The sequence below is a fragment of the Periophthalmus magnuspinnatus genome, chromosome 1 (genome assembly GCF_009829125.3).
Source record: "Periophthalmus magnuspinnatus isolate fPerMag1 chromosome 1, fPerMag1.2.pri, whole genome shotgun sequence".
Taxonomy (NCBI): Eukaryota; Metazoa; Chordata; class Actinopteri; order Gobiiformes; family Gobiidae; genus Periophthalmus; species Periophthalmus magnuspinnatus.
In genome coordinates this window covers 5,195,329-5,208,210 of record NC_047126.1, presented here as the reverse complement: position 1 = coordinate 5,208,210, position 12,882 = coordinate 5,195,329, and the positions used below count along the sequence as shown (strand labels likewise).

The following is a 12,882-nucleotide window of genomic DNA, read 5'->3' as shown; positions in this document are numbered from 1 at the left end:
CATGCACCTTAAACCAAGCATGCGTACAATATAATGTAAGCTTAATCAAATGAGTAGAATTATACTTTGGGGGATGAGAAATGGTAGAGTCTTTATTCAGATATGAACAAGAAGCAAGACATTTCACTGGTTCAAGCTCACAGGGAACTTTTTTCACAAGCATATGTTTTATGTGCACATAGTGTTCAAATCCACACCCCTTGGTCATATTAAGTATATCAAGTATTATTTAATTATTTGTCCCACATTTTGATAATTAAATGAAGTTTAATTTGTCCTTTTTGCTGTTTATTAGACTTGTATCTGTGGGTTTGAGTGAGTGAAATGTCTGATTATTTATTTCTCTATTAGCTCTGATTGAGCTTATACACTGACGGTATAATTTCATACTTATGCATGTGTATTTTATTATGTCATTATATTCATTATTACCTACCACAGTTTAACCGCATAAAGCCATAAAGAGATTATATTAATACAGTTTACTAGCACATTGCATTATGGGTAATGCAGTTGTCTCCTGAAGCTGGGGCACAGTTAAAGGCGTTGCTTGGTGCATGTTGAAATGACTGTGTTTACTCAGAATATCACTTATTAAAATGCTGTTTTTATTTCATTCCACAGCAGCAAAGAGTTTGCTCAACAAGAAGCCGGAGGGTGTTAAGGTGAGCCACCGAGAAATTGTTTCTGCATTTTTTCTTGCATAGATAGTGTATGTTGGAACGTTCTGTGTCTTGAACAGTTCATTGGATTATCAGTAGGTCTATGCATTGTGCCTTTTTAACATTCAGGGACAGTCGCTTATCTCTGGGTAAAAGTTGTTACAGAACCTTCACATTTTTATCAGTCTAGTCTGTGTATTTGACCATGTGTTCTTATAGAGCCAGGCCTGAATAATCTTTGAGTGAAATATCTTCATGCAATGGCAAAAATTATGTCTTTATTTAAGCTCAGAGGCACATTTAGTGGCACACACGACATGTAGATTTGAGTTTGCTTTTCACTGGTATTTTGATCAGTGTTTTATGGTGGTGAAACATATTTGTACACCACACACGTGTAGATCATTGGTTATATCACATATTTGTTTCACATTATTTACACCTTCATACATTTTGTGAAGTTAAATTCCTGCCAAACACTTCTCTTGGTAATTTCACTATAATAAGCTTGTTTTTAATGGAACCACTTTGGTCTGTGTTCTTCTTTTGGATCACAGCAGGTGGCATTTCAACTTCTTAATGTGCTTTTAGTTGTGGAATGCAGAATGATGTGATTTTTGTATTTACATATTTATTACATACGGGTGGTTTAATTGTGATAGGTTGTTGAAACATGATGATTGCAGAGTATGGCTGTGTGTGCCTGAAAAGTGCGTTTGTGTGTCATATTCCCTTTACACTGCCCCCTGCAGGTCAACAACAAAGCCAACACAGTGACCAGTCCTAAAGACACTGGCCCTGCCCCTGCACTGGTATTCACACAGTACCTCACCCACACTAATCCTTACACCTCTCCACGGCACCAGTCGGTGGAGGAGGTACAGGTTCACCCTACACACGGCGTCTCAGTTATGACCTTTGGATTTTTTTGCAGTTTAATCTAAATATTTGTATGGAAGTAAATTATGGGTGATACAAACTGGTTCACTAACTCGAGGCTCTCCCTGAATGCTCTCACGTAGCATGCCAGGCCTGAGCATATAGCTGTAAAATTAGTAAAAATATAATAATTCTCAAGTGAGATTAACATAAACAAGTTATTAAATGAAGCATGCATGCATGGGGCATGTTGGGCTGGACCAGTAAGCTTATCCACATGTTAATTTTGGACGGCTCCTAGGGCAACCTCTACCTCTACCACCCTGTACAATGCTCTTTTTCTCATTGTTAATATTCACACATTCTTGTGCACTGGTGCTTACATGCTTAGCCATCATTGTAACATGAGAAAACTATTCACTTCCTCATATTGGTGTTGATGTATTTTCCATGTATTTTGTTGAGCAATTATCTCGCCGCCTTAGGGGAAGATATGTGTACTCAGACTCTTGAGTGTGGCTTATGGATTTGTGCATGCTCTCTCTGAATCGCTGTCTGACGTCAGGTCACATGACTGCTCTGCATGATGTCAAATTCTCTCTTCTTCCCCATTTGCTGCTGTGTTGATTACGCATGTGGCACATGGCATCTCTTTCGCTCCTTTGTGGTTCACCATGTACACAGCACATCCACGAGCAGACAGAGGCAGGCTGATGATGTTATAATCTTGTGTAAGCTGACTGAGTGATTAGAAGCACTGAGCCGTCAGGATCGATTCAAATTTTAAGCCCCTGGTGCCCAGATAAACACAAAGACAAGCGCTATATATATATATATATATATATATATATATATATATATATATATATATATATATATATATATATACACACACACACACACATACATGGTTCTGTGACTTATAATATAATTTATTTTTCTAGGAACCCCAGACAACTGTTATTCATAACCCAGTGGATGGAAACAAGGTATTCTTGCCATAAACATAATTATTATTATTTTATATTTTTATATTATTGATGCATAATGTAAAGCTTTAATAAGAGAATGAAAATAAATGCTGATTCTGTTGTTATGCTGCTCACAAAATGAAAGGAACAAAGTGTTCCCTTTAGTTTATTGTTGAAGCTGCAGAATCCCGTTGACGTCCATTCAGAAGTTTACTAAAGCTGAACACTTGAGTGCTTTGTGTGAGCTGTGTATATGTTACAGGCAGTTGATAATCAGACATTATAGTCGATGTGTATATATAGTATATATAGTATTAGTAGTAGTATATATAGTATATATCGAGGTGTTCTGTTGAAAGCCTCAAGGCATTTAGGCAAAGTAGAGAATATTGATCCATTTCCTCCTTTGCCGGGTCATTTTGTGCATTTTATCGAAGCCTGAGAGTCATTTTTATTCAATCTATACAGTGCACTTCATGTAAAGTGTTTTTTATCTGACTGTTTATGTTGCCTCTTTTAGAATCAGGAGAGAGTAAAACATGATTTAAAATGTATTTATTGGCACAAGAGTGATGGATTATGAATAATAATAAGGAGACTAAAAATAGAAATAATTAATATTAATAATATTATTAATATTAATAATCATAATAACCATAATAATCATAATCACAATAAAGGAAACACTATAACTGTCCACTACAGCCTACTTTTATATAGCAAATATTTATTTTCTGTATATCCTATAACTAGATCAAATAGAAAATCCCAAAACTTTAACCATTTATTTTACAATTCATGGCAGACATTTAAATGAACATTATTATTATTATTATTATTATTATTATTATTATTATTATTATTATTATTGCTGTTGTTGTTTTTAGTATTGTTTTTATTATTCACAATCCATCTGTTGTACCAATAAATACATTTAAAATCATATATTTTTCTTACCTGATTCTAGTCATATATACAGATAAACACTAAATAAATACTCGCTGTAGTAAATACAGCAGTGGACAGTTTAAATGATTCATTTATGGGAAACACTTCCACATCCTCAAATCAGTCACATTTTTATTGCTGGATGTGAAGATTCTTAATCGATAATCGTGATTGTTCAGGTCACAATACAAAGTCATTTCTGTTCAATCTATACTGCCATAAAGTATAATTTTTTGTCACCTCAAATTGACTTTATCCTTCAGGAAGTTTGATTTTATAAACCAGACCACAGACTGCGTGTTACAGAAATGAAAGAAAAGTTTGGGGTTTCCCTGTTTGGTCCTGAGGTCAATAATTATGAATAATAATCATGATAATAATAATGAATAATCTTCTCACAATAATCGTAATACTAAATATCCCGTTTGGTCACATTTAGACTTGATGAGGTCTATGATGCTCTCTTGACTTATAAAAGCAGCTTCTCTCCAGTAAAATTAAACCCAACAATAAAACCAATTTGTCTGCATTACTATTGTGTTTAAAAGTGACACATTATATTTCTCATGTGTCATTTGTCGTTTTTACCAGGAGTCCATTGAAAGTGCCAACACCACCATAGAAGACGAGGACGTGAAAGGTAAACACTCTTTCTGTAGATATATATATTTATCTATTATATAGTCTTTTCCACATCATTCTCCACCGATCAATGATGCTCATCAAACCCCACACTACCTCTAAACTATTTATTTTCTTCATTTTGGCCTCCCCTCTGCTGCCATTGAAACACATATAACATTGATTTGTGTTATATCCTTGCACATATGCATGCTGGCTCACCCCCCGCCCCCGTTCAGCCCTCCGTCTGGGCAGCTTAGTGAGCGGCCTCTTGAGCTCTAAGAGTCGCTCCTCTCAGATGTCAGAGTCCAGGCAGACCCTCACCTCCTCAGTCCAGAGTAAGTCGCCAGCCAATCAGAAAAATGCCCTTCATTATTCAGGAAAGTACATTAAACCATACCTTCTTACAGCTTTTTTTTCCTACGTATTTGACCTTTCTGGTTCATATTTTATATTTGTGTCTTTGTGTTGCCTAAATTAAGTAACCTTTTTAATATCCCCCAGCCTGCACCAATAACAATAAAGGTAATTGTCCACCTTGCTTAGTTAAAATTGCTTTTGTAGAAACGATACACATTTGTTTGTTTTATGAGTTTTGTTGGGTGAAAAGAGTTACATCATGCACATGTCTTAAAAGTATTAGTCATGGAGGGTTTTAAGTTCAAAATAACGCTGTTGATTCTGCTTTCGACGGCCTTCCATTTCTAATAATTTTCACCATTTGTAGATTAGATTAGAGCAGTATTCAGATGATAGATTTGTTTAGTGCTCCAAAGCCCATATGCCTGAAACACGTAAATAATAAAAAACATGAGTGTAAATGTAAAAGTGACACTGTGTTTGGTCTTGTGTTGCAGCTCGAAAACAAGAAATCATCAAAGTCACGGAGCAGCTGATCGAGTCCATCAACAATGGGGATTTTGAGGCTTATGCGTATGTCTTTGATTTGATTTTTTACTTTTTCACTCACTTTTACAACAGATTTATTCACTTTCTTCCTGTCTTTGATGCACAGGAAGATTTGCGATCCTGGTTTGACCTCTTTTGAGCCGGAAGCCCTCGGAAACCTGGTGGAAGGACACGACTTTCACCGTTTTTATTTTGAAAATGGTACATTCTGATGTTGTTGATGCGTATCCATGACACCCGTGAGTCAGTATGTTAGAAATGTGCACGTTTTAAGCTGCGATACTCGTCTAAAATTACTTAATAACTTAGATATATAATTAATAACCTCACCTATGCTTAGCTACAGATCAAGCCAGCAAGTACGAGGTTTTTTTTTTTTCATTTGTGCCAAAATAAGTACACAATGCTGCTAAATCCCAACAATTAAGAAAATAAAACTGAAGAACAAAGTCAGTACAGAAAAGTGGGCGGCGAAAACGAGCTTCATCTACAATATGGCGTCTTGAAAATAAGTGATTAAAGATTTCTCAAACACGCACGAATCACTCCAAAAACAACTTCAAGAGGGTGAATGAGAAGGAAACAACGATAACTGAATTTGCAGAACACGTCTGATTTAATATACACTCTTTACAGACCTGAAAACTACAAACAAGCGCTAGATTGGTGGTTAATTGCGTTATTTTTTTATTAATATTGACCAGACTGTATTTGCTGGTTCTGTGCAAGGGTAGAGCGGTGATTATAGTGTGACCTTGGAGCGAAAATTTTAAAAAAGGAAAAAAAAAATCACTGATGAATAATGACTGCTATAAATGGAAGAATGTCCTCAGACTGGATCAAAATAGAGCAGATCAACCGGATATGTCCCAGAAACCTCAATCACTTGGCATTGGCGCTTTTCCACAGTCAAGCTACAACATATGGAGACACTTTTGCTTTCATATGAGTCCATTTTTAGTATTTATTTATTTATTTTTTATCAGTTTAAGCAATACAGCTCAGTAGCGCAGTTGTATGTTCTCTAAGAAAACATCATTGGTCCAACGGGTAAATCCACTGACTTTATGTGTCGTGGAATTGGAAAAACGCTCTATAAAAATGTATTTATTTGACCATATTTCACTATCAGCACTGTCTTTTTAATTACAGCTCTTTCTAAAGGGAATAAGCCAGTGCACACTATCCTCCTAAATCCACACGTGCACTTAATCGGAGAGAACGCGGCGTGCATCGCGTACATCCGTTTGACCCAGTACATGGACAGCGGCGGGATGCCCCGGACCATGCAGTCTGAGGAGACTCGAGTCTGGCACCGCCGGGACGGGAAGTGGCAGAACATTCACTTCCACCGCTCCGGGTCTCCAAGTATCCCCTCGCAGTAAGAGACACGCAACGGAGACAGAGAGACACAACAGAGACACACAACAGAGACACGCAACAGAGACACACAACAGAGACACACTCGAGACACGCAACGGAGACAGAGAGACACAACAGAGACACACAACAGAGACACACAACAGAGGCACAGCAGAGATACACAACTGAGAGACACAACAGAGACAGAGAGACACAACAGAGACACAACAGAGACACAACAGAGAGACACAGCTGAGACACAACTGAGACACACAGCAGACACGTAACAGAGACACAACAGAGACACTCAACAGAGACAGAGACACAACAGAGACACAACAGAGACAGAGACACAACAGAGACACGCAACAGAGATATAACAAAGACACAGGGAAACAGGGAAGCCCTACCCTTGACCTAAATGGAATGATTAATTGTTATAGTTTGTTTGTTAATAAATCAAATACAAGCAGAGAGAGTATCACATAGAAGTATTCATGTGATTTGTGCTCATGCACTAAACTAAAATTCACACTTGTTTTTACTCTTTTTGACAGTTAATGAAATGTCAGCTTGCGGTCTATAGCATCAACAGTAAGGCCATCCACTAGCCAATAGCTGACCAGTGAGCGCCCTTTTACCTCTGACCCTCTGCACAGGACACAGCTACATTTTACTGTAATGGAGTTTTATCAATGGACATCATTCTGACCCACCACCAGGTGGCAGCACAGTGTATTTGGACATTGAAATTAGCATATTGGCTTTTTTTTCCCAAGATGTTTTGGTATGCATTTTAAATATGAAAATAGAGATGTTTAAAACTCTACTGCTGTAATCTCTGAAAGATTTATTCTGTATTTTTATGTGTATTCATGTGTGTGCAATACTAAAAACATTTGGAAGATCAGAATGTTCAAATTGAGCTTGCTTTATTTCTGGTGATGTATATAATTACATTGTGATTGTTGAACAAAATCAAAGCCGATATTGAAATTCTTACCATCAGACAAATTCCAACTTGACATCGAATCCAGTTTGTGAGCTACATTTATGTTTGCTATGAGCTAAGTCATACTGTTTGAATTCTCCAGTTTTAATAATATTAGCCTAATTTAATTGTAAAGAAAAGCAAAGCAGCTTACACTTTGCATTAAGATATGTTTGCCTTTATTATCAGTGAAATATGAATTAAGAGAATGTAGCATATATGTAATATATGAAAATTCAAGACTATTGTGTAGTGCATGGGGGGGTAATGTGAGTAAGATCATATGAAACTATACTATCTTCTGTTTGATTTGTGAATCACTGACTAGTTTGTTTGCATATGTTATTAATGTTGTGCATCAGTCCTGTCAAATGTTTCTAATGCCAATATCAAAGAACTGTAAAAACAGTTACAATGACTTTGACATGAAAATCAGAAATTATGATCAAAATCATATCAGACAAATGGATGCTCAAGCATCACGACACTTTGTATAAAACTAGAAGACAAAAAGGCATTTTCATAATGTTTGTACTGTACTGTATGAGTGTATGTACGCTTTCTGTTGTCATTTACCTCTTGTCATTTCCAGTGTGTTACTTTGCCAGTACAGAGACTCTACTTTGGGGCAGGGGGAGGTCTTCCTGGACACCCACAGTGTCACCTCGCTGCTTCGGACAGTGGTAGTGTCTTTGTAATCATTACTGTATGCTCTTCAAAAATTGTCTTTTTTTCTTTTATAAAGGGTAAAAATGATAAAGATTTCTTTTGATGAAATGTATGATGTCAATGCAATGCACCGCTCCTTATATGGTGTGTGTTCTGTTGCCAGCACGGCAATGGATGGCTGAACATGTTTAACAAATAAAATCAAATCAAATATGTGATAATAAATGATGAAAGAACACAGCTTTATGTTTCATTATCATTTACACGTATCACTCTTGAAATGTGATAATAAGAATTCAAATGTAAAGATCTATATATTTTCATGTTTGTAGCTATGGCAACTTTAATCATTCTGAAGTTCATAGATATAGTCAAACCTGGTGGTCATCATCGGAACTACATTTAATTGCGTCTGAGTTACAGTAATGTGAGTATTTATAATTAGCTGCTTTCCACCCCTGCTTAAGATATAGTAATTAATTAATAACTTCATAAAGAAATATCGATATAAATGTAAAATGTGAATTAAAATGATGAAAACTGAAGGCAGAAACAAAGTACCATGTCCAGTATTTGAATATTTTTATTTGCGACATCAGCCATGGAAACACTGCAGTCATTTTATTGTTATTTTTTTTTTAGTTCATGCCCTAAATATTTATACATATGCATTAAATTGAATTATATATAACTCATCACAGAAGAAGGATGCTCAAAATCAAAGCATACCTGTCACAGTGAACTTCCACTAGTTTGCATTGTACATACGTATCTCTAAGTCACTAAATGAACAGTGAGACAGAATTAAATACATTAAAGTACATGTTGTAGGTACATACAGTACAAAGCGTTGTGAATAATGGCAAACTGAAACTCTCAACCTCTAGTTTTACCTCAAAGCCTGTGCACAAAAAGCATGGAGGGTTCACTCTGACATTCAGAAGTGCCTGTTTGCGTATCGTGGTAAATACTGCGTGTCCCTTTTAACTATACGGAGAGAACCTGCTCACAAATTCATTCACACAAACTCAGATTTTAAACAATACTTTAAATCATTGTTCCAGTCAGTAACGGATCATCTTCATCTCACCTAAGGATGGCACATCATTACAAAAAATAAAAAGTAAAATACATTCAATGCATTACATAATTATAGATCTGACATGAAATAAGAAATACATGCATGAACAAACAGTTATGGTAGTTGTCACCGTTCTGAAAAATATATGGTATAACATCACATAAATGAAAACACACACATAGGGGAGGTAGCAGCAGTCCACAGAACTATGAAGCTAATATAATGACAGATGTTGATTAGTCATGCCTGCTCTACTTCACATGAGTAGCTATTAGTTTCTAGGCTACAGATGTCCATAATGCCTCTAAATAGATAATATAGAATTCAGATTACATATAGCCTACACAAAACACAGAAGCAGCAGCGATGGATATGAGCAATCATAAGGTCTACGTGACATCCTGACCACCTGGTTTCATATAACGGTGAGTGGAGTGGTGAGAGTAAGTGCACAGTCCAAGCATATATTGAGAAGAGCGGTAGAAATATTCAGCAGGTAAACTATTTTTGAGGATAGAAGAGGTCTGCGTGTTACATAATGAACGTGTAAGGTAATATTTCTGGGTATGTATGAGCCTCTACCGTAGTGACAACAACTTCAAGCATGGAAATAAATTAAAGGGGAAAGGAAAAAAACAACAACAAAAATGTCTTCTTTGGTCACGTAAAACAAGAATATAAATTGAAATAAAGATGTGGTTCGAGACTAAATGGGAAGACTATGGTAACTTAGAGGCGACTTAGCACGCTCTGGGATTGCATCTGGCTAATGCATAGGATTTTAAGGGAAACGTCTAGCTCGGGAGTGGGTTCAAGCAGTAATCGGTGGGTCTACTCTTCCTGCTTCTCGTCGGCGTCTTCTCCGTGTTTTTGTTCATAGTGGTGGTGAAAGAGCTGGTGGAGATGCTGCTTAAGATCTGTAGACCTTGGACCTGTTCGAGGGCCCTCCACTCGCTCCAAAAGCACTTGTTTTTTCTGGCCAGCTCCCTTCACCACGGTTCGCCTCAGAGTGCGGCTTTTACGCATCTGGGCCCTAAGGCGGGGGACACAAAAGTAAAGACAGAGGAGTTAGATTTTATTATTCTCAAGGGAAAGGTGTTAGTAGAAACAAACAACTTTCACTGGATTATAAAACAAACATCAGCAAGTGCTTCTAAATACAACAATTCATTCATTTGTCTTTCACTGCAGGTGTGTCATGGGTATTAGTAGTTTAAAAAGGAGCAGCCTAGGATCAGTGGTGGAACGTTTTAAGTAAAAGTAGAAAAGTACCGTACTAAGGAAATACGTACTATATTTTTGAACAGGACTGAAAAGTAAAAGTACTTTTATTATTGTTTGAGACCTGCTGAAAAGGCCGAGGGGTTTATTTTTTTAGCAACTTCATCATTTGAGCAAACAAAAATGTACAAATAAAAATAACAAGAAAAAAACCCCCAACAACAATCGATTTAATTATTTCTGCTGAACCAAATTCACCACAAATCTTTATCAAAATCACTAAATTTGAAGTGTTGTTATAATCTAAAATCTGCGAGAAATACTTGTACTTTTTTCTTTCATATAAATGAGCACTTTAATACTTAGTAAGCACATTTTTTCAAGTGACACTTTTACGTGAGTATTTTTGCTCTGGTACTGGTCTTGGTCTGTACTTTTACTTAAGTAACATAACTCCTTACTTCTTTCACCACTGCCCAAGATAATAATCTGCTAAAATATAAACCTTTAAATTTTATGTAGAGCATGCAAGTGAGTACGCACACAAAACACAAAGTATAACAGAGAAACACTCAAACAAACTCCTAAAGCCAAAACTCAGTAAATCACTTCAAATGTTTTTGTCCACACTCAAAAATATGTCAGAAATAATGTTAATAGTAATGCAGGTTCTTTAGTAAAATGTTTGATTTATTAGATTACACAACAGTTTTTTCTATAATAATTTTTTTTTTAATCAAAAATCCAACCCAACAAATTCAGGCATTTAAATAAACGACTCCACACCTCCTCACTACAGTCCCATCATCTTTGACACTCTGCCTCTCTACCACACGAGGGAGCTCTTTGTCATTAAAACCGCCTATATAACCTAGAGCCTGATGATTAAAAGATAACACAAATGTTTAAAAAGAAGGTGATTTATGAAAAAAATCATATAGTCCAATGTATATTTTTACCAACCTGTCTGAAATCATCTTGTGCCGAGGGGACGTCCGAGGCCAAAGTCTCATCACCGTGTTGTGTCATCGTCTGCTCGCCCTCCAGCACCACTGTCTTCTCAACACAACTGACCCTCCCGCCTTCAGCTTGGTCTTGCTTCGATAGACCCTCAAATTCAGTAAACGTGACCTGAATTGAAAACAAAATATGTGCTTTATCACGCTAACTTCTGCATATCACATCAGTAAAACAACAACAAAACAAAACGGCACACACCTCTGACTGGTCGCCTTCGCTCTTTACGACAGTCCTCTTGATCACTTTGGAGTATCCTTCACCCTTGGGCGACCTGATGCTGGCCTGGGCACCCGCTTCAGATGGGACGTGCTCCAGCTCAGCTCCATCAGAGGAAGAAACACACTTACGGATAACTGTTCGGGTAACCTGCCAAAACAGAAAGACGTCAATTACAATTCTGAATCTATTTAAGTATGAGTTTAAGCCGTGTTATAATGTTGTGACCTCATCAAAAACAGACGTGGAGTTGTGTTTTGTTTCATTCACACATGTTTGAGTAACACTTTATTATTAGTCTGTAACATCTCCAGCTCAAAATGGTCTTTTCCACCCTGTTTTCAAGTTAACAACGACTTTACCTTTTGTTTAGTAGAGACTGCTAATCCCAGTGCTGAGATAATCTAAATAACATGTGTGAATGAAGCAAAACACAACTCCAGGTCTGTTTGTGATGAGGAAACTACATTATAGCATAGATCAGAAAATAATATAATACAGGCCCTTTAACACTGAATCTACTGTTACTAAACTGTGTACATGATGCATTAATAGCAACTGTTCCGAGTTAATTATTTGCCATTTTAGCGCAAACTAGGTTAATTTGCAGTTTTGTGGTCTAAAGCTGTTTGCTACATTTCAAGAGACATCGCACACCTCTGCAAAAGTGGAGTTTGAAGTCCAGTTAAGCAGCTCATTTGCCTTTAGCCTGGTAAAACGACCCACTACGATTATATCACTCGCTATCTATGACAAAGCAAAAATGTAGGCCAACCTTTTTTACAACAGTGCATCCATTTTCATCCTTGTATATCTCTTCAGAAACTGACTGAGGTGGGATATCGTCCAGTTCATCTGCCTGAAAGGACAATAATAATTATCATTTTGTAATAAAAGTAAATGTTTTCTTGTATCAACCGCAGTGGCTTCACAAAAAAGGGACATTGGCACTCCAGACGTGCGATTGCGTTAAAAAAATGGTTAGGGAAACAAGAAAAACAAAATACTCGATAGAACATTGATTTGGTTCAGTCATCTTAAAAATAAACTTTTCTTTTAAATGAATTTTTTAGTCAAATGTGAGTTTCAGACACCGCAAACAGACGCAAACTGCCGCTACATCGTATAGTTCTGTGCACCCATCATGCCAAAACAAATACCTTAATGATAACCCTTCTTCGAATTATCCTTGTGGTCAAAAACTCCTCATCAGAACTTTCTGACAGTGTTCCAAGTTCTGCTTTGATTTCCTGATTCATCAACATAAGACATTTTTATAAAGTTGATCAGCAGAGACAGCGTTTGTGGTTGAAGCAGAGCAAAACAGTGGTC

General features: G+C 36.7%; 2 protein-coding genes across 14 annotated transcripts in view; one reads left to right on the top strand and one right to left on the bottom strand.

Moving 5' to 3' along the window:
- camk2d2 (calcium/calmodulin-dependent protein kinase (CaM kinase) II delta 2) overlaps nt 1–8,248 on the top strand; it is a 31,675-nt gene extending 23,427 nt beyond the window's left edge. Inside the window, exons 13-21 of one of the 13 annotated variants that reach the window (XM_055224989.1) lie at nt 628–665; nt 1,415–1,474; nt 2,486–2,530; nt 4,052–4,100; nt 4,321–4,419; nt 4,939–5,014; nt 5,097–5,191; nt 6,143–6,371; nt 6,910–8,248. In XM_055224989.1, coding sequence (XP_055080964.1) covers nt 628–665; nt 1,415–1,474; nt 2,486–2,530; nt 4,052–4,100; nt 4,321–4,419; nt 4,939–5,014; nt 5,097–5,191; nt 6,143–6,371; nt 6,910–6,913 — 695 coding nt within the window. In that variant the 3' untranslated portion in view covers nt 6,914–8,248. Of the gene's footprint in view, nt 1–624; nt 666–1,414; nt 1,475–2,485; nt 2,531–4,051; nt 4,101–4,320; nt 4,420–4,585; nt 4,607–4,938; nt 5,015–5,096; nt 5,192–6,142; nt 6,376–6,909 lie in introns of those variants that run through there. The other 12 variants (XM_033974457.2, XM_055224991.1, XM_033974436.2 and 9 more) reach the window with 12 other exon arrangements.
- Nucleotides 8,249–8,578: 330 nt separating this feature from the next.
- The window catches only part of ank2a (ankyrin 2a, neuronal), a 62,035-nt gene continuing 57,731 nt past the window's right edge, over nt 8,579–12,882 (bottom strand). The window contains exons 43-48 of the mRNA XM_055224963.1: nt 12,711–12,800; nt 12,326–12,409; nt 11,533–11,700; nt 11,278–11,445; nt 11,101–11,192; nt 8,579–10,126 (exon numbers count right to left, since the gene is read on the bottom strand). Of these exons, the coding sequence (XP_055080938.1) occupies nt 9,925–10,126; nt 11,101–11,192; nt 11,278–11,445; nt 11,533–11,700; nt 12,326–12,409; nt 12,711–12,800 (804 nt within the window). The 3' untranslated portion in view covers nt 8,579–9,924. The remainder of the gene's footprint in view (nt 10,127–11,100; nt 11,193–11,277; nt 11,446–11,532; nt 11,701–12,325; nt 12,410–12,710; nt 12,801–12,882) is intronic.